Source organism: Stomoxys calcitrans, chromosome 5 (genome assembly GCF_963082655.1).
Source record: "Stomoxys calcitrans chromosome 5, idStoCalc2.1, whole genome shotgun sequence".
NCBI lineage: Eukaryota > Metazoa > Arthropoda > Insecta > Diptera > Muscidae > Stomoxys > Stomoxys calcitrans.
Genome location: NC_081556.1, coordinates 72,311,481 through 72,330,465, shown reverse-complemented (window position 1 = coordinate 72,330,465; position 18,985 = coordinate 72,311,481). Strand labels below are relative to the sequence as shown.

General features: G+C 38.3%; 1 protein-coding gene across 2 annotated transcripts in view; it reads left to right on the top strand.

Annotated features, from left to right (window-relative positions):
* Positions 1-17,008, top strand: part of LOC106081341 (uncharacterized) — a 97,489-nt gene extending 80,481 nt beyond the window's left edge. The window contains exons 3-12 of one of the 2 annotated variants that reach the window (XM_013243228.2): positions 131-228; positions 296-1,236; positions 1,375-1,830; positions 2,025-2,402; positions 2,470-2,888; positions 2,956-3,103; positions 3,165-3,381; positions 3,445-3,659; positions 3,725-3,888; positions 14,777-17,008. In XM_013243228.2, the coding sequence (XP_013098682.2) occupies positions 131-228; positions 296-1,236; positions 1,375-1,830; positions 2,025-2,402; positions 2,470-2,888; positions 2,956-3,103; positions 3,165-3,381; positions 3,445-3,659; positions 3,725-3,888; positions 14,777-15,493 (3,753 nt within the window). In that variant the 3' untranslated portion in view covers positions 15,494-17,008. Of the gene's footprint in view, positions 1-130; positions 229-295; positions 1,237-1,374; positions 1,831-2,024; positions 2,403-2,469; positions 2,889-2,955; positions 3,104-3,164; positions 3,382-3,444; positions 3,660-3,724; positions 3,889-9,259; positions 9,396-14,776 lie in introns of those variants that run through there. The other variant, XM_059368827.1, reaches the window with a different exon arrangement.
* The last annotated feature ends 1,977 nt before the right edge of the window (positions 17,009-18,985 follow it).

Genomic DNA, 18,985 nt, shown 5'->3' with positions numbered 1-18,985 from the left:
GCATTTGGGATATAGTAAGTTTGCATGTGGCAAATATTGCAGCAAAGATCTAATTAGGCATGAACACGTACGGTTGTGTGATGTATACGTAAAATCTCTGATGGCTTTTTTTATTTACTTCTATTTTTAGGGGGGATTCCGTTTGCAACTGCTGGATGAGATGGGAAGACCCATGTTGGATTTGACGCCTCAAATAAATGGCTTTGACTATGTCAAGAATGAAATGACGTAAGTATGGCTCATCTAAACATCGACTCATCTTATCATAGCGTTCGCCTATGTTCCTTGCTTATAGGGCTCAAAGCTATCCAGTTACCTTACCTGCAGATGCAGAATGCAGAAATTGCACCATTCGACTCTTGCGACAAGCCGACGAGTGGTCGACGGATTATTTGTTTTGGTCATGTGCCGATGTCGACATTGTCACCCGAAAAGATTTCAAAGAAACTTGTTCCGGATCTGGTAAATACTTCCCCTCCCGTTGCAAATGCGAGAAGAACTTCTATGGTCCCCAATGCCAGTATAAGGACGAATGTACCAACAATGCGGACTGCGGTATCCAAGGTAAATGTATTGATATCGAGGGTTCAGCACTACCCCGCAAGCAATGCTTCTGCAACTTCGGTTGGTTTGGACCAGGCTGTAACAAGAGGTCGCCATTCAAAACCACTGAAGTGGATTTGTCAGCATACTCAATGAAGGAAATGTCACCGGACTACAAAACATATTGGCGCATTCTGGAGGAGCAGAAGGAAATAGAAGTTATATTGAAAGTGAATAGTACAACATGGATTGGCTTTGGCTGGAGGCCAAGGGGAATGACAAAAGATTGCAAGAACTTTCCCTTGCTTAAAGATGAAGGCGATGTAACTACAAACTTAAGATATTCCTTGGGTAACCGAGAACCTAGTGCCGAACCAGAACCAAAATCGGAGCCTGAACCCGCTTCAGAGCCGGAGCCCTCTTCTGAGCCAGAGCCAGCTTCGGAACCAGAACCAAAGTCTGAACCCGAGCCCAAGTCAGAGCCAGAGCCCTCTTCAGAACCTGAGCCTAAGTCGGAACCTGAACCTAAATCCGAACCAGAACCAACATCGGAGCCAGAACCTAAATCGGACACCGCAGCAACTTCGAAATCAAAACGTCTGGCCGATATTGATGAAGGCATTCCCTTAGAAACAGGTTTCACTTACCGTGTTAGTTCCTCAGTCGGTAATCGCCGACGACGCCAAGTTGAAGGTAAGTAGGTCGACTTTTAAGCCTTTTTCAGTAGATTTAAGACCTAAGATATAGTTTAAATCGCACCGCACTTTGACCACAGTTTACATTCGTCTCAAAACCAAACTCTTTCAATAATTTCAAACAAATATTAAACAGATACACAACATGAGCCACAGTCACATCCCGAACCTACATCCGAACCTGAACCAAAATCTGAACCGGAACCAAGCTCAGAACCAGAACCTAAATCAGAGCCGGAGCCCACATCGGAACCAGAACCAAAATCTGAACCTGAGCCCACATCCGAGCCGGAACCCAAATCAGAACCAGAGCCTTCGTCCGAACCAGAACCCAAGTCTGAAGAAGATTCAAGTTTAGATCGTAGACCAAAGCCAAAACCATTTTCAAAACCCGAGCCTGAACCCTCATCAGAACCGGAACCTTCGTCTGAGCCCGAACCTAAATCTGAGCCCGAACCTAAATCTGAGCCCGAACCTAAATCTGAGCCCGAACCTAAATCTGAGCCCGAACCTAAGTCTGAACCTGAACCCAAATCTGAACCACAGCCTACATCTACCAAAAAAGTTGTTGCACCACAAAAAATAAACCCAGGTATATTTCTATCCACAACACGAATACAAAACATAACACATCACTTTGCTTACCAATAGCTTATCATTTCACCCCCGCCCATTTTCGCTCTCTCAAAACACAATAAAATCACTCAGCATAGTATTCTCAGTCCCCCCTCGCATAATATGTTCCACAGCTGCGCATTCTTATCAAATTATGTTTCTAATTAACAGACGCCAAATTGAATCCGTACACCCCACGCCATGACTTTAATCCCATGGATTGCACCGACATCGTTGTGGGATCAGCAAGAGGCATGGCAAGTCGTGTGGGAGACTACTACAGCAGAGATAGGTCTACTCCCAGATTGGATGAAATTTTTGGAGGAAAACAGGATCTGACTCTAGGCACAGGCTACGAAAAGGATGGAGTCACCACCATAATTTTCCGTAAGAAACTGACTGCTGACGAACCCACCGACCACTCGTTAACAGACGATTTGACCGAAGTCATTTGGGCCAAAGGTCAAGTAACCGACTTTTATCGAACGGATGAATTAAAATACCATGGATACCAAATGCAGCGTGGTGTGGCACAAATCAATTTCTTTGGTAAGGCGTTAAGCTAGCGAGCTATATATAACAATTTTTCAAACATTTTTTTTTTTTTTTGCTTCAGAAAAAGACAAATCCAAAGCTGGCAAGGACGGCGATGGCTCGACAAATGTTTTGGATAATGACTGCATGGGTCACTGGAAGTATCCGTCAAATTGCTCACCTCTGAATCATACCTGCGAATATTACGCCTCCTGGGAAACTATTGGACGCGGCGATGAAATGCGCTGGCATATCGAGACCTCTAACACTGAGACCTGGACTGGCATTGGTTTCAGCAATGATGAGAAAATGTCTCAGACCGATGCCATTATTGGATGGGTTGATCGCAATGGCCGTCCTTTCCTAATGGACACATGGATTAATGGGTACTCTTCGCCCAAGCTGGATGATCGCCAGGATCTCTATAGCGCCGAAGGTCGCATTGAAAAGGGAGTTACGATATTAGAATTTACACGGAAACGAATTAGCAACGATCAGCAGGCAAGTACTAGCGGGAATTTGATATTTGTGATAGTACCTTAATAATATGATCGTTGTTGTATTACAGGATTTGTCCTTCAGCGATGACCATTGTTTATACCTGTTCTTCCCGGTCTTGGGTGGTGCCTTCAATGCGGTTAACAAAAAAATACGCAAGCATGAAAGCATTCCACCAGTTTCGCCAACTCGCATTTGTATTAAATCCTGCGGAAGAGGTAAGTAAACGTGTGAGGAACTGCCGTTTTTCGTATGACTGAAAATGCTTATCTTATTTAGAATTGTTGGCCACAAACAATGCTCCGACAGCACCAGAACCAGACCGATTAGTTTATGCAGTTGGTGTCAAACTTATGAATCTTGCCGAATCATTTGAGGCACCCGCACCTGGAACAGTGGAGTTCAAGAATTTGGCCTCAACCATTTCGGACTCATTCAACGGAGTTCTTAACAATATTCCCGGTTATTACAAGACTGACATTTTGGGTTTCGAAAAGTAAGTACTATTCAGCTGAAGGCTTGACAAACATGAAACTAAATCTACACTACATTTTTGCAGAGATGGCGCTACCTCAATGATAGCCAAATTACAGGCCATGTTTGACAAGGACGAATATGAAAAGGGCTATGCGCTAGCAACGAATAACGTTCAAACCGAAGATGACATGAAAAACGGCGAACTTATTAAAATGGCCATAATGGACACTATTGCATCTGGCAAAGTTGGTTCTCTTACCGTTGATCCACAATTTTTAGATTTCCAGGCTTTGGAATGTAAGACCCTCCCATCTATAACAAAAACGAAGATCACCGCTTATTCTCGTTTCTGGTATTTTCAGACAAATCAATCTCAAATTCGGATGACACAAAGTTGTCATTCTTCGAGCTTTCTGAGGTGCGTCTGTATATTGTTTTGGGTCTGATTGCCGCTTTAGTTTTTATAGCACTGATTCAGGCCTCATGCACCATATACAAGACATCAAGAAAGAATAAATCGAATAAGGTAAGCAATGGTGGATACGTATCTAAAATAACTACATATTTGGTGGACGTGGACGTGATGTAGAAGAAATATTTTAGAAAACCACAGCAGTTTAACCAATTGGCAGTCTACAAACTCCCAAAAGGGTATGTGTTTCTTCTTTTATCTAAGATTTACACATTAGAGGCCACCGAAGCGCAGAGGTTATCATGCCTCCCCCTATAACGCCGAACGCCTGGGTACGAATCGTTGCGAGAACATCAGAAAAATTTTCTGCAATGCTTTTCCCCTCCTAATGATGGCAGTATATGTGAGGTGCTATGAGGTACTTCTCCCCAAACAGGTGCCGCACTGCGGCACATTATTCGGATTCGGCTATAAAAAAAGGTCCCTTATGATTGAGCTTATGTTAGAAGTTTGCCGCTGTTTCTTAATGGAATGTTCATGGGCAAATTTACAAGGTTTACACTCAATCGATGCTGCTTTCCGTTAATCACGAAAGTTCTGCTAACCTAACCTAACTTAGAGGGTTGGATCGAATCTTTAATACCTTCAAAACACAAGCTCTTTGAAAGATTTCTATTTATAATCATGATGGATTGCCAATTTGTTTAAGAAATTTTTATTTCGATGTTGAATTACATACTTGTGCGTAGTTTACTGAGTATTAGACATTGTAGTACAGCGCAACAGTTGGTTGAACGACGAAAAATTTATGGGGAGATCCGGATCATGAGAAGACGAGGCTATTACAGAAAGAAAGTAGAAGAAGGCGGTCAGCTTTCGGTTTCATAACGGGACACATAGGATTACAAGCTTACGTATGCAAAATCGTTGCGTCAAGTGAAGGCATGCGTAAGACATGTTGGAAAGATGATGAGACGTTGGATCATTCCATATGTGATTGCCCGACGTTCGCGGCTAACATACACCGGCACTTATGTGGGGACACAATACTTCAGTGGAAATTCCTGTTATGACCTTCAATTATCATTTTTCACAAATGCGATCTATAATGCTGAGCATACAACAGTTGGCCCTGCACAACTTAACGTGCTCTTACTTATTTCTCGGTATACATATTCGCATATCGGCCATATGGTACTGCGCTATGACGTTTTAAAAACAAAATTAAAATCCAGTGTACCACACAGATCGTCAAAGCGCGAAAAGTTCTATTTGCACCGCCTCTAGTGCTAAAGTTCTAGCGTCTCCAAGATAGTCCCTATCTTGTGCAAAATCCTTTACTAGAAGATTTGTACTCTAACCAAATAAAGGGCGATCTCTCTCTGAAGATCGCTCCGATCCGATTCAAGGGCGTGGGCGATACGGGAGCAGCGAAACAGTCGGTAGGATGGCAAAAATCCTATGGGGTGATCCGGATCGTGAGAGGACGAGGCTATTAGGTCAATATAGCTTTTGGTATCACAACGAGACACATAGCACTACGAGCTCACTTATGCAAAATCGGTGCGGCAATTGGTAGCATGTGTAGGGCATGTGGGGGAGATGATGAGACGTTGGACCATTTCCTATGTAATTCTCGGCTTTCATGGCTTATAGACACCGGTACTTAGGTGGGGACGCAATACCCGACATGAACCAACTTACGGGGAGTGGTATAGAAAACAATTAAGGATTTTGTAAGTAGCACGGAATTCCTAACTTAAAATTTGCTTTTCCGAGGTTACTTCTTATAATCACCACCAAAGGATGGGGGTATATTCATTTTGTCATTCTGTTTGCAACACATCGAAATATCCATTTCCGAACCTATAAATTAGGTATATGCATATTAAAGCATATATATTCTCGATAGTCGTAAAAATATAAGACGATCTAGCCATGTATGTCTGTCTGTCCGTCCGTCTGTCTGTTGAAATGCCGCTGCAGTCTTTAAAAATAGAGATATTAAACTGAAACTTTGCACAGATTCATTTGTTATCTATAAGCAGGTTAAATTCGAAGATGGGCTATATCGGACTATATATATATATATATAGCCCCCATATAGACCGATCCGCCGATTTAAGGTCTTAGGCCCATTAAAATCAAATTTAATATCCGATTTTGCTGTAATTTGAGACAGTAAGTTGTGCTAGGCCCTTCGACATCCTTCTTCAACTTGGCCTAGATCGGTCCAGATTTGGATATAGCTGCCATACAGACCGATCTCTCGATTTAGGGTCTTAGGCCCATAAGAGACGCATTTATTTTCTAATTTCGCCGAAATTTGAAACAGTGAGTTGTGTTAGGGCTTTCGACATTTTTCTGCAATTTGGCCCAGACCGGTCCAGATTTGAATATTGCTGCCATAGAGACCGATCTTTCGATTTAAGGTCTTGGGCCCACAAAAGACGCATTTATTGTCTGATTTCGTCGACAGTGAGTTGTGTTACGCCCTGCGATATCCCTTTACAATTTGGCCCAGATCGGTTCAGATTTTGATATAACTGCCATATAGACCGATCTCTCGATTTAAAGTCTAGGTCCCATAAAATTTCCGATTCCGCTGAAATTATACAGATATAGCCACCAAAAATACCACTCAATGTCCGTGCCAAATTTGGTCCAAATCGGACCATATTTCGATATAGCTGCAATGTGGGCATAAATTATGCATTTTTCACTGGATTATGACGAAAGGAGGTTTACATATATACCCGAGGTGGTGGATATACAAAGTTGGGCCCGGCCAAACACCTTTTTACTTTTTAGTTTTTAGAACGCACAACAAGCCGATTACTGGCTTAGGTGTATGTCTATAGTGGCATGGGGAAGATTATTATCTGTTCCCTCTTTTCAACCTAACCTATTTACCAAAAGATGCACTACGGTAGGCTTGGGATCTGTAGATCTAAAGTGATGGGTCAGCAGTGAAACACCTCAAGGAGGTGTACTGTTTCCTCTACCTTGAATACTCAACCGGATCCAAAGGATGGCTTGTTTTTGCATCACAGCCGCACTGAGGGCGACACCATGTGATGCACTGAATTTAATGCTACATCTAATATCTCTGGTCATTGTGGCGAGCCAAATGCTGCGACCACTGCTGTGAGGCTAAGGGAGCTTCCTCCTTGGTTATGCGGTGGCTATGAACACTGTATTATTAAATCAAACACTATCTGCTGAATATTAGTAGTTAAGTTTGCTGCTATTGTGGCAGTAGATCGGCTATTACAGCAGTAGTTCTGCAATTCCAGAGCAGCAGGCTTACCACTGAAAAATCTGTTGTTTGCTGAAAACGACAGCTGCTTAATTATGAAGGGGATGCTAGAAGAACAAATAAAAAACAAATGTAAATCTGTGTCTCAGTGAATGTTTATAATCACCACTGAATGCATATATTCCATAATCCGTATCTTTAAATTTAGATACAAAAGGCCATGCCAGTCATGTACACATTAGAAGTAACAGATTTGGTTGAGTGTACAATGGTTGAGTGTACTATTCTTAGTAAAATCGATTGGAACTACAATATCCCTGGTAATAGAAGTTACATAGACATCTATGTGGATGGTTTCAAACTAGACGACCAGGGGGGCTTTGGGATGTACTCTGAAAAATTATAACTGGTCATAACGAGAAGGTTACCCGACCACTGCAGTATATATCAAGCGGAGATGCTTGTAATTAAAGGTGTGGTATGTGTGGGTAAGATACAATGTCATAACGATAACTGGCATAAATATCTTCTTAGACAGCAAGGCAGCCATTAAATCCCTGGAATACGTATTTCTGAATTCAATACTACCTTCGACTGTCTCAGATCTCCCAACGAGATGGCTGAACAGTTCAACATTCACCTTTCGTGGGTGCCGGGCCACAGAGATATCCCAGGGAAATGTAAAGTGGACAAGCTTGCGAGACTAGGATCTACATTCTAGGGGAACTGGAATCTGTGGGTATGCCTCTAGCGACATCGGTCACTGTCTGACCCGAAAACATGCTGACAGACTGAAGGTTGCCAACAACGATTTTTGCAGAAGCTGTGAGGATGTTGATGAAGAAGAAAATATAGAACATCGGCTGTGTGTATGTGTCCCGCACTGGCGGTGAGAAGGAGTTGGACTTTAGGTTCTTATTTCATTGAAAACTTGTCTGATTTAGCGGATGTGAACATTCGCAAGTTGTAGGGCTTTTTAAAGCGATCTGGATGGTTCAACGGTAGAAACTAGAAGGCATCTTCCTTCTTCTGTTCTTGTGGTATCACAATGGACGAAAACGTCTAATTGAGTCTGATGGCAGACTGCCATTTCAACCTAATCTAACCCATAAACAATTTTTATTGAAATCGATAAATTGGTCTTTATTATTTACATTTTAGAAATATTTTCATGAAAATGTTGCACACAGCTCCGGTTCAAATGATCCTTTCGTTAGTAAATTTTTCAACACCGTTTCGAACCTTTCGGATTGTATTCCATGTAACATGTGTTATGTTATTCACCTAGAGAGAGTAGTTTGCTGATATCAATAATAAACAATAATAAAATAAAACTGTTCCACTTTAGCAACAGTTTTAGAGTTACAAACTAGAATTACACCATACAAAATTTGTGAGCTTCTAAACAACTATTAAAGCATTTGCTACTCACTAATATTAATTTTAAATTAGGAGCAATTTTAGACTAAAATTTTTGTTTAAAAGACGCAATATATAATTTTAGTAGTTTTTGTTTGCTGTTTCTTGAAATCGTTTAAAATGGGCAAACTTTAAAACATCGGGAGAAATTTTTAAATTAGTTTTGAAAATTTTAGACTATTTTCAACTTTTTAGTACTACTGTCCCATTTTGAGCAAACTTTTTGTTGTTACAGCAAACTTTTTTGCTGTTTTACTAACAAATTGCTCTGAGTGTACTCTAATGCATCTATTGAGTTTTGCTTGTCCACATAGACCAATGAGCCATTTGTACTAGAAGTATATACAAGTCATCTTGAGTAGTCGAATAAGAAGTACCCAATTAAGAATCTGGGGTTAAACAGTAACAGTTGATTAATTTAAGAGTTTGTTTAAATAAAACGTGATGAAGCCAGGCATATCTAATAGTTTGTAGACCAGCCTATAAAAGTGATAATAATGTTTCCCTGTGTATTATGGAGATGACCTTATTTAGATGATTTTTGGCATTTTTCGTGGGTCATGCTGTAGTACTATTTTTTGGAATACCTATGGTTTTTTTTAATTCTTCTCCGCCACTCGTCCCCAATCTCATTTGTGCCACATTGTAGTATAATTTTATGATTATTATTGCTTTTATGTTTAGCGTACCTTTGTATATACTTGAATTTTAATTAGAAAAACTTGTATGTATATTAAGGTGTACACAGTTACTTTTTAAATATATTTGACTACCACTGATAAAGAAAATTCAAATGCTTTTTTAAAGTTGATTTATGTAATACCCGATGAATGGCGGATATATCAACAGAGGCAACATCAACGCTACTACCAACCTTCTAGCGATTTATAGATTCAGAAAACAAAAACCACCTTCAAATCTGTTACACTGTCTATTTCCATCCTTGACCACAAACACCACCTCTGCTACGTCTTCCAAACACTACAAAAACAAGAAAAATACCACCAACATCTTCACTGCCAATGGCAATCGTCACAATAGCATTTATTCGAATTGTTGTTGCTACTAATTACGAGTCCTTTGCAATCCTCGAAAACACGCATATGCACATAAATTACGCATATCTTTCGTAACGTGCTCGAGTGTGTCTACCTACCTACATACCTTTGGTGTCCGTGTTTAGTTCGAAACATTTCTTTCATTGGTAATTAAGCTCAATGTTAAATTTATTTTCGCTTCTAAAAAAATTGTGACTACCCACATATGTATGTATGTAACTCCCCACCCATTAATTATATGAGTATATCGCAATGTTTAACAAATGATCGCACATCTTTGGATTCTCTTAAATGACATTCTCTCTCTCTCTCTCACTTTCTCCCTCTCTTTTCCCACTGCCTGTTACTAACAACCCAATTCAAAAATCAAAGATGTACACTGCATTCGTTCTTTGCTTAAATGGAAAATTCCTCTTACCATCCAGTGTTCAACTTCCACATGATTTGGGTCCCTATAAATGTTAATTTTTATGTATTTATACCTTTATTAATAACATTCTAATCATAACCTAATATAGCTCCTGTTCAACATTTGATATACTTCAGTTTCCCAAACAGTCAGCATTTGTTTTATGCTATTTTGCGATTAGTATAATTATAGACACTTTATTATTACTAAAACAACTATTTAAAACTAATGCCATACATTTATATGACTCGCTAGGGTCAATATAAGTTCTATCAAATTATTCATTTAGACTTCGACAAAAGTATGTAGTGACTTTAGCCCTTGTTTTTTACTCTATACAAATTGTGGGTAAGGTAAAGTGTGGTGAATAATTTTTGAGTACCCCAGGGGCTTGTAAGATTTTTGACAGCACAGCAAATTTTGACATTTCATTGAGCAAAGTCCCATGTCAGTAATTGTACTTGCGTAACCAACTTGCGTGCGGCATAACTTAGCAGCCTACATTGTGGGCAGACGTCACTAAATTTAAACGACTTATTTGGCATAAAATAAGTAAAATTATTGTTGGCAACGGGATTCTAAAAGGTTGTTATTTAACAATAATGCAAGATATATTCATTTACAGGTAGTGGCTATTGCCCAACAACAAAGTATTGAGTGCACTATCTGTCAAAATCAGTGATTAGTGCAACTCTGATTTTGTGAATGTTACTAGTTCGCGCCATTTTTCGTTGTTTGTTGTATTATGGTTCTTAACTATAATACACACACACAACCAAAACTCGTTGACGGATAGTGTACTCAGCGAGAAAAAATTGTACCCAGCTGTTTACGGTACACTATCTGGTAATTATGTCATGACAATAATGGACAAAAGTACAGTTTTGTGTTTACAGTTTATTGAAGAGATGGCGCCGCCGATTAGTGATTTTTCTATAACGGCGTCAATAGTTTGTTTATCTGGCATGAGTTTCGTTCATCATTTTCATGTAAACATCTCCATATTGCAATGTTCGCATTTCCAATATAACTGCTAGAAGTAATTCTTTACGCAAATAATTATTATTTTCTGTACTTTTTTTCTTGTATTATTATGTGGCGTGTAACAGGAGTATATCCCACAAGAAATCAAGAAACGATTTTAAAACCACATTTTAAGGTTTGGTTGGGATCCGATGCCCTATTGTCGGTCCTAGGTGGCCCTTGAAATTTCGGCCCTAGGAGGTCCTTGAAATGTTCAAGCTGCCAAATCTATATTTGTGGTTGGATTTTCAAATTTGTTTTTTGCTAGATATTGAGTCTGCTTGAGGTACACATTTTGTTGTTGAAATTTTGGCCGAGGTTGGCTTGGTATATTGCAAATTATGAAGGCATTTGTGGTTGATTTTCATTTTGATGCATGATTCAAATTAGTGGCAAAACTTACAATGATTTACTCCAGTATGCGTCAACATCCGATATTTCATTTAAATGTTATACAGTTTCGAAGTAAACAAGTAAGAGCGTGCTAAGTTCGGCCGGGCCGAATCTTATATACCCTTCACCATGGATCGCATTTGTCGGGTTCTTTGCGCGGTATCTCTTTTAAGGCAAACAATGAATATTAAATAAGAACTGTTATGCTATTAAAGCTATATCAAGTTATAGTCCGATTCGGACCATGAATGAAGTGATTGCTGAACATTGAAGAAGTTATTGGGTACTATTTCAGTCCATTTGGATAATAATTGCGCCTTATAGGGACACAAGATGCAAAATCAGGAGATCGGTTTATATGGGAGCTATATCAAGCTATTGATCGATGCAGACCATATTAGACACGTATGTTGAAGGTCATAAGAGAAGTCGTTGTACAAAATGTCTTCCAAATCGGATTAGAATTGCGCCCTCTATTGGCTCAAGAAGTCCAGTTCCAAGATCTGTTTATATAACAGCTATACCAGATTAAGAACCGATTTAAATCATACTTAGCACAGTTGTTGTAAGTGATACCAAAACACTACGTGCAATATTTCAGTCAAGTCGGACGAGAATAGCGCTAGAGGCTCAAAAAGTCAAGACCCAAGATCGGTTTATATGGCAGCTATATCAAAACATGGACCGATTTGACCCATTTACAATCCCAACTGACCTACACTAAAAAGAAGTATTTGTGCAAAATTTCAAGCGCCTAGCTTTACTCCTTCGAAAAGTCGACAGACAGGCGGATGGACATGGCTAGATCGACTTAAAGTACATGACGATCAAGAATATATATACTTAATTGGGTTTCAGACGAACATTTCGAGTAGTTACAAACATAATGACGAAATTAGTATACCCCCTTCCTATGGTGGAGGGTATAAAAATGTAAAAAAATTATTTTTTTGCATTTTTTGGTAAAAAAAAGATGATTTTTATTGATTAATCTTTATTGAAAAATATTGCTTAAATATCTTAACTTTTTCTCCTTCTTTTATAAAAATGACATATTGTAGATGCGTTGTAAGTGAAGTTTGAACCAGATATGTCAAATTTAACCGGTGCAATATGCACTTAAAAAATATGCTATTTTTCATTAAAAAATTGTTCCCTTAACACATGAAAAAAAAAATTTGCACCAAATAATATTTGTAGCCTCCACATCAAATTTACTAAAAAATGCCAATTTTTGAAATCATATATAACCGAAATGGGTATTTGGGGATTTTTGTAAAAATTTGGATAACATTTATTTTTGGTTTGGACACTTGTATCTGCAAGATTCAAAAAGAATTATTTAGACATCTCTCTTTGCTGTTTTTAGAAGAGGCTTTTAAGCACTGACAAAAATTTTTTAAAGTCATAACGAAACACTATCTGCAAAATTTTAGCCAAACCGGACAAAATCGGGAGATCGGTTTATATAGGAGCTATATCTAAATCTGAACCCATGTGGCCCATTTACAATCCCCAGCATACCAACATCGACATTAAGTATTGTATCTGTACAAAATTTCAAGCGGCTAGCTTAACGCGTTCGACATCTATCGTGATTTCGACGGACGAACAGAGATGGCTAGATCGATTCAGAATGACGAGACGATTAAGAACATATATACTTTATGGGGTCTAAGACGAATATTTCGAGAATGTTACAAACGGAATGACTAGATTAGTATACCCCCATACTATGGTGGTGGGTATAAAAATATATCAATAGTCTGCTACAGGACTGACTCTGAACGCCTGGGTTCGAATCCTAGCGAGACCATCAGAAAAAAATTTCAACTGTGGTTTTCCCCTCCTAATGCTGGTAACATATGTGAGGTACTTTTCCATGTAAAACTTCTCTCCAAAGAGGGTCGCATTGCGGCATGCCGTTCGGACTCGGCTGTAAAAAGGAGGCGTCTTATCATTGAACTTAAACTTGAATCGGACTGCACTCATTGATGTGTGAGAAGTTTGCCCCTGTTCCTTAGTGGAATGTTAATGGAAAAAAATTGCAATTTTACTATTTTTGGTACCAATAACAAATATAGGGCAATAACCTCGATTTCAACATTGGTTGTCGCCAGCGAACTTTTTATGAACCTTCGTAGTATGTGGAACCATAAGCATTCGGTTGGCAAACAAATTGGTTGGGGCATCGAATCTGTTTTCTGTGTGCAACAACTGTGCCAAGAACGGCCCAAATCAGTCTATAACCTGATATAGCTCCCATATAAACCGATCTCCCGATTTGACATTTTTAGCCATAATTTTCGTCCGATATAGTTTGCACATGTTGCACATCGTTTTCTGTTATGACTTCCAACAACTGTGCCAAGTACGTTTTAAATTGGTCTAAAATTAGGCCCTTCAACTAAATTTATGTTGTATACATTTTTAGCAGTATCCATGGTTGTGGGTTCCCAAGATTCGACCCGGCCGAACATAGCACGCTTTTACCTTTTTTTTGTTCTATCCCACGGTACGTCATTTAAACTCAGTTATAACGGGGTGCCTTTTCATTAAGCTATAGATATCTGAAATATTTAGCAGAACAATTTATACTTTTTAACATGGGTCGTCGTAATAATTTTGTGCCGACATGTCGACTGTCTGTCCGTCCTCCTATATCTCGTAACACAATTAAGGCTAACCGCTTGATATTTTGCACAAATTCTTCTTTTTGATTTCTTTATCCAATTTGGCAAACATTTTGAAATATACATCCATATACGCTTATCACTTGGATGGAGTAATTACCTCTGGCGTCTTGCTTTTAATATGTCATATTGCTTGAAGTTGGAATGTGATGTTTTGTTATGTCTTCCAACGACTTCAACCAGCGTAGTCCAAATATTTAAAAGAGATTAAAATCAAAATTCTAATTGAAACAAAATACTTATCAATATTAAGTCTATATTGGCTATTTGAATACATTATCAATAATCGGTTGATTTTTTTTCTTCTGTGTATAGTAAAACATATTCAGGTTAGCTTTAAGCTGATAGTATATTGAAAGCACGCCATTCCATTAGAGCTATCGTTGCCTTTGATATTATGGCATAATTATATTGGGTGGTACTTTTAAACTAATCTGTATCTTCACTCATCTAACCCCACTGGTGGTACTAATACCTTATTCTGGCATTCCCACTATTTTAACGCTTTCAGAAAAAAATAGCATAAATACAAAGATTGACTGAACATGTTACGAAATTCTTTATTGCATTCCTTTGGAGCCAGTGTTGATATCCGATGTATAAATATATCTGCCCTAATCGAACAACGCAACGATTAATTTTTTTTTTTTTTTGTTTTATAAACTTTTGAAAATGCTGACTGGTTGAGGATATATCACATCAAATAGAAGTACATGCTCCCAACTGACTAAATGATTTATTCTTGCAGGAAACACTCATACAGAATTCTCCCTGGAAGGAGTACTCATCGAACACAAACTATGCATTTGATCCCTACGGCGAAACGGAGGAGAAGAACATGTCCGGCAACAAGGACAAATCGTCGCGCAATCGCTCCTCCCAATCGCAACAGACCACACTACAAATGTCCCACTCACCGACGAGCAAATCGCAGATGTACTACGAAGGTACTAGCTCGCGTACTAATGGAAACACCAGCACAGCTAATGGAAATACACAAGAGTATCGTAGCAACGGTCGTACCCAGAGGTCGGGTCGTGAAAACAATGGTCCAACATCGACTCAAAACAATAATAATAATAACAACAACAACAACAATGCCAATGGCCATTACGACCGTTATGATAGAAATAATGATAACCAGGCTCCATCATCATCATACGCCAGAGGCAGTTCATATGGAGAACGTGCCTACTCGCTGCCCCGCCAACAGCACCTATACCAACAGCAACAGGCCAACATGCAGCCCTCTGGGTACTACACCCAAGATCGGCGAGATCGCAGCGGCCAACGAAACGGTGGGGGAAACGAGCGCCACCATCGCGATAGATCACGCGAGGACCCTCGTCTGGTCTCAAATGGGGGTGCTGATACGCCCGATTTCTATTTCATGCCATCGCAGCGCAAGTATTCCGGCGAAGTGGTGCGTGTCTATGTGGATTACAACAAGGATCCAAAAAATTAAACTTGGTGCCCTCTAGATAATCGTACATTTTTATTTTGGGAGAAATTAAAAATTTCAGCCAATAAGTCATCCTAAATACTCATTTCTTCCCTCAAGCCAATGTTTTATGTTGTAAGTTGAGTCCAATGGTTGGCTGTAGCCTGCCAAATGTGATGTGGATGAAATGGTGCACTTGTTAGGGCTAGCTCCCTTTCCTTCGTCCTCTATCAAAGAAATCGAGAGTCACAAGTCAGAGTCGCCAATTTTGTAACATTACACATATGCAATAGTAGTAAATTAGAATTAACATAAAGCAGAGGAAATGTTCAAAAAAATTAATTCGAATAGCACATAGGCATGAAACAGGGCTCCTTTGTATATACCACAGATGTCCTTTATGTCTGACCCAAACATTTCAATTCGGAAATAAGCTTAGTCCAAATCTACTGGTAAGGACTTGCATCTTTTGTTATACCTATACTTATTACAAACAAACTTGTTGCTATGGTAGTTTGCGAAACAGCTAAGACTTTGCTTCACATAAAAACATATCAACTTTAGAACATTTGCTGGTTATAGAACTTTAAAATCTTCGACAAATTAAAATGGTGATAAAATAATTGAGATAATCTAAAAATGCCGCTCATAAAACTAAAATACGATTTTAATGTAATACGATGATTTTGTAAAAACGTATCCTTTTATATTGAAAAGACATTTCATTGAACGATAGCTTTATATCATTGTCTGCAAAATAAGACTTTCTTATTTTCAATAATGAAGAAGTTCTAGGTTTGGGGCGTAACCTTCTCGATATCTCCGTTCTTTAAAAGATACCACAAGTCCACATGACCAACTAGTTTGGAACTATACGTAAACACATAACTTCATTAAGAATGTGGGTTGTAGTTCTAATCGGATCTTCAAACAAATGAGAACTCTTCCATTGTGTAAAGCATTGGAGCAAACATAATACCCAGAGCCATTAGGTGTAGAATTACATTTAGGGTTTTGCTTGATGTTATCTTTGGATACGATATGAAGCTTAGTTAAAAATATTTTTACGAAGAAAAATTTTTGAGAAAATTCAGTTCCAGCTGATTTTGTAGATCGGTAAAGCCAATCACCTTCCAAAAAGTTTCTATGTACATATCAACGTATCGTCGGCAACGTGCACAGTCAATTTTGGATTTTCAATCTCTACTCTTTGTGTAGGTGAATATGAACTTACCCAAAGATATTTTATCATAACCGGCCATCGACCCATATCACTACCCAAGTACACAAAACTTACCGAACTTGTCACCTCAAATGAAAATTAGTCATTGTTTAAATATACATACTCGTACGTGAGGACCTAAAACAAAGCATAATCATATAACCAATTAGGTAACATTTTATATGTGAATTTGTCAATGTCATCTTGTTGATGTTGTTCATTACTTACCAATGTACTAGTACCATGTAATTGCAAAGTGTCGTGTAAATATTTGTTTTTAATTTATAGCATAAATAGCATTTTGAAAAAAAAAACAACAACAACACTTTCTATAAAATTACACACATAATGTATGCAATAGTCACTGATTGTACTTATTTTTCTTACAATTGTTTTTGTAGTGTCTTTAATTTTTATTATAACATATTTGTAATTTATACAATATAAATACCGTATTGTATATACATATATATATAACTATTTATCCTTAATCAAACAAAGTTATTAAAATAATATTTGAAATAATGTTATGTTAAAATATATAATTATTGTTTGTTCAATAGTGCATTATTCATAAAAAAAAACAGTTCTTCATTAAAAAAGTAATAGGGTTGTAAAATTATATAATACCCTGCCGTAAATAATTACAAATAGGTTGTTAAATTGTAGTTTTTTGACATTTAATTTTAAATACCAATTATTATATAACTAATATGTATATGTAATATACGAATAAAGCAAAAAAATCACTGTGTTTTAAGTAATATATCAAAAAAGTAACAACAACAAATAACTGGATATGAGTTCCTTAGTGGTGAGAAATGAAACTATCACGTTTATAGTACAACTAGCTGGAGCGGGCCCGCTTCGCTGCCTCTTGGTTTACTTTATATGGAACAAAATTTTCCTTGGAATATTTATTTTCGACAATTAAAGAGCTTTTAGTGAAATACCATGCGACGAAAAAGGTATATCGCTTGACAAACTGTTTAACAATATTAGGTGAGGTGTACTCTATTCTTAAGTAAGGTATACTCTATTCTTAGAGTACTTTATTTCAGCCCAATATTCTCATGATGTCTGATTTAGGGGTGTTTTCGGGGTGAGGTGGTCCCCCAAACACTAAGCCCTGAAAAAATATTAGCATAGTGCTCTTCTCTCAAATACCGTTTATTTAAACCCCATATTGCCATTGGTCTTGAAGGGAGTTTACACGATGAGGCGTCCCCCAAACACATGGCCCCAAAATTGGTTATCAAATTCGTTTTCTAATCTCAAATAACTTTCCTTTGAGTCACATATTGGTATGGTCGAAAAATGTTCACCCTTTGGGGGTTGTTTTTGGGAAAGGGGGGATGCCTTAAATACATGGTCCTACATTTGGATATCAAATTGGTTTTCTACACCCAAATACCTTTATTTGAGCCCCATATTGCGATGGACAGTAAAACATTGCTGTTTGTGGGGTATTTTGGGAAAGGGGTAGACCCCCAGAAAATTGGTCCCGAAAGTGTGTAACAATTCTTGCTCTACCCCCCAATTCATTTCATTTAAGCCCCACATTGACATGGTCGGTAAATATGCCCAATTTAGGGGTGTTTTTGGGAGTGGGGTGGTCCCCCAAACACTAAGCTCTGAAAATATATCAGCAACGTGCTCTATTCTCATATATTTCAACCCCATATTTCCATTGGCCTCAAAATTGGATATCAAATTCGTTTTCTAATCTCAAATACCATTCAATAAAACCCCTTATTAAAAAAGTCAACAAATATGGCCGGTTTGGGGTATGGGGTCTAAAAACTATGAATATCGAGCTCCACTGTCTTGAAAACCCAAATTGCCTTGGTGAGCTAATATGTCCTACTTAGGGGTTGTTATGGTGGCGGGACGTCCCCTTGACAGTTGGTCCCTAATGTTGATATCAGATATGTGGTCTACTCCCAAATAAAGGGTGATTTTTTTGAGGTTAGGATTTTCATGCATTAGTATTTGACAGATCACGTGGGATTTCAGACATGGTGTCAAAGAGAAAGATGCTCAGTATGCTTTGAGATTTCATCATGAATAGACTTACTAACGAGCAACGCTTGCAAATCATTGAATTTTATTACCAAAATCAGTGTTCGGTTCGAAATGTGTTCAAATTTTGACAAATTTTGTTCAGCGATGAGGCTCATTTCTGGTTGAATGGCTACGTAAATAAGCAAAATTGCCGCATTTGGAGTGAAGAGCAACCAGAAGCCGTTCAAGAACTGCCCATGCATCCCGAAAAATGCACTGTTTGGTGTGGT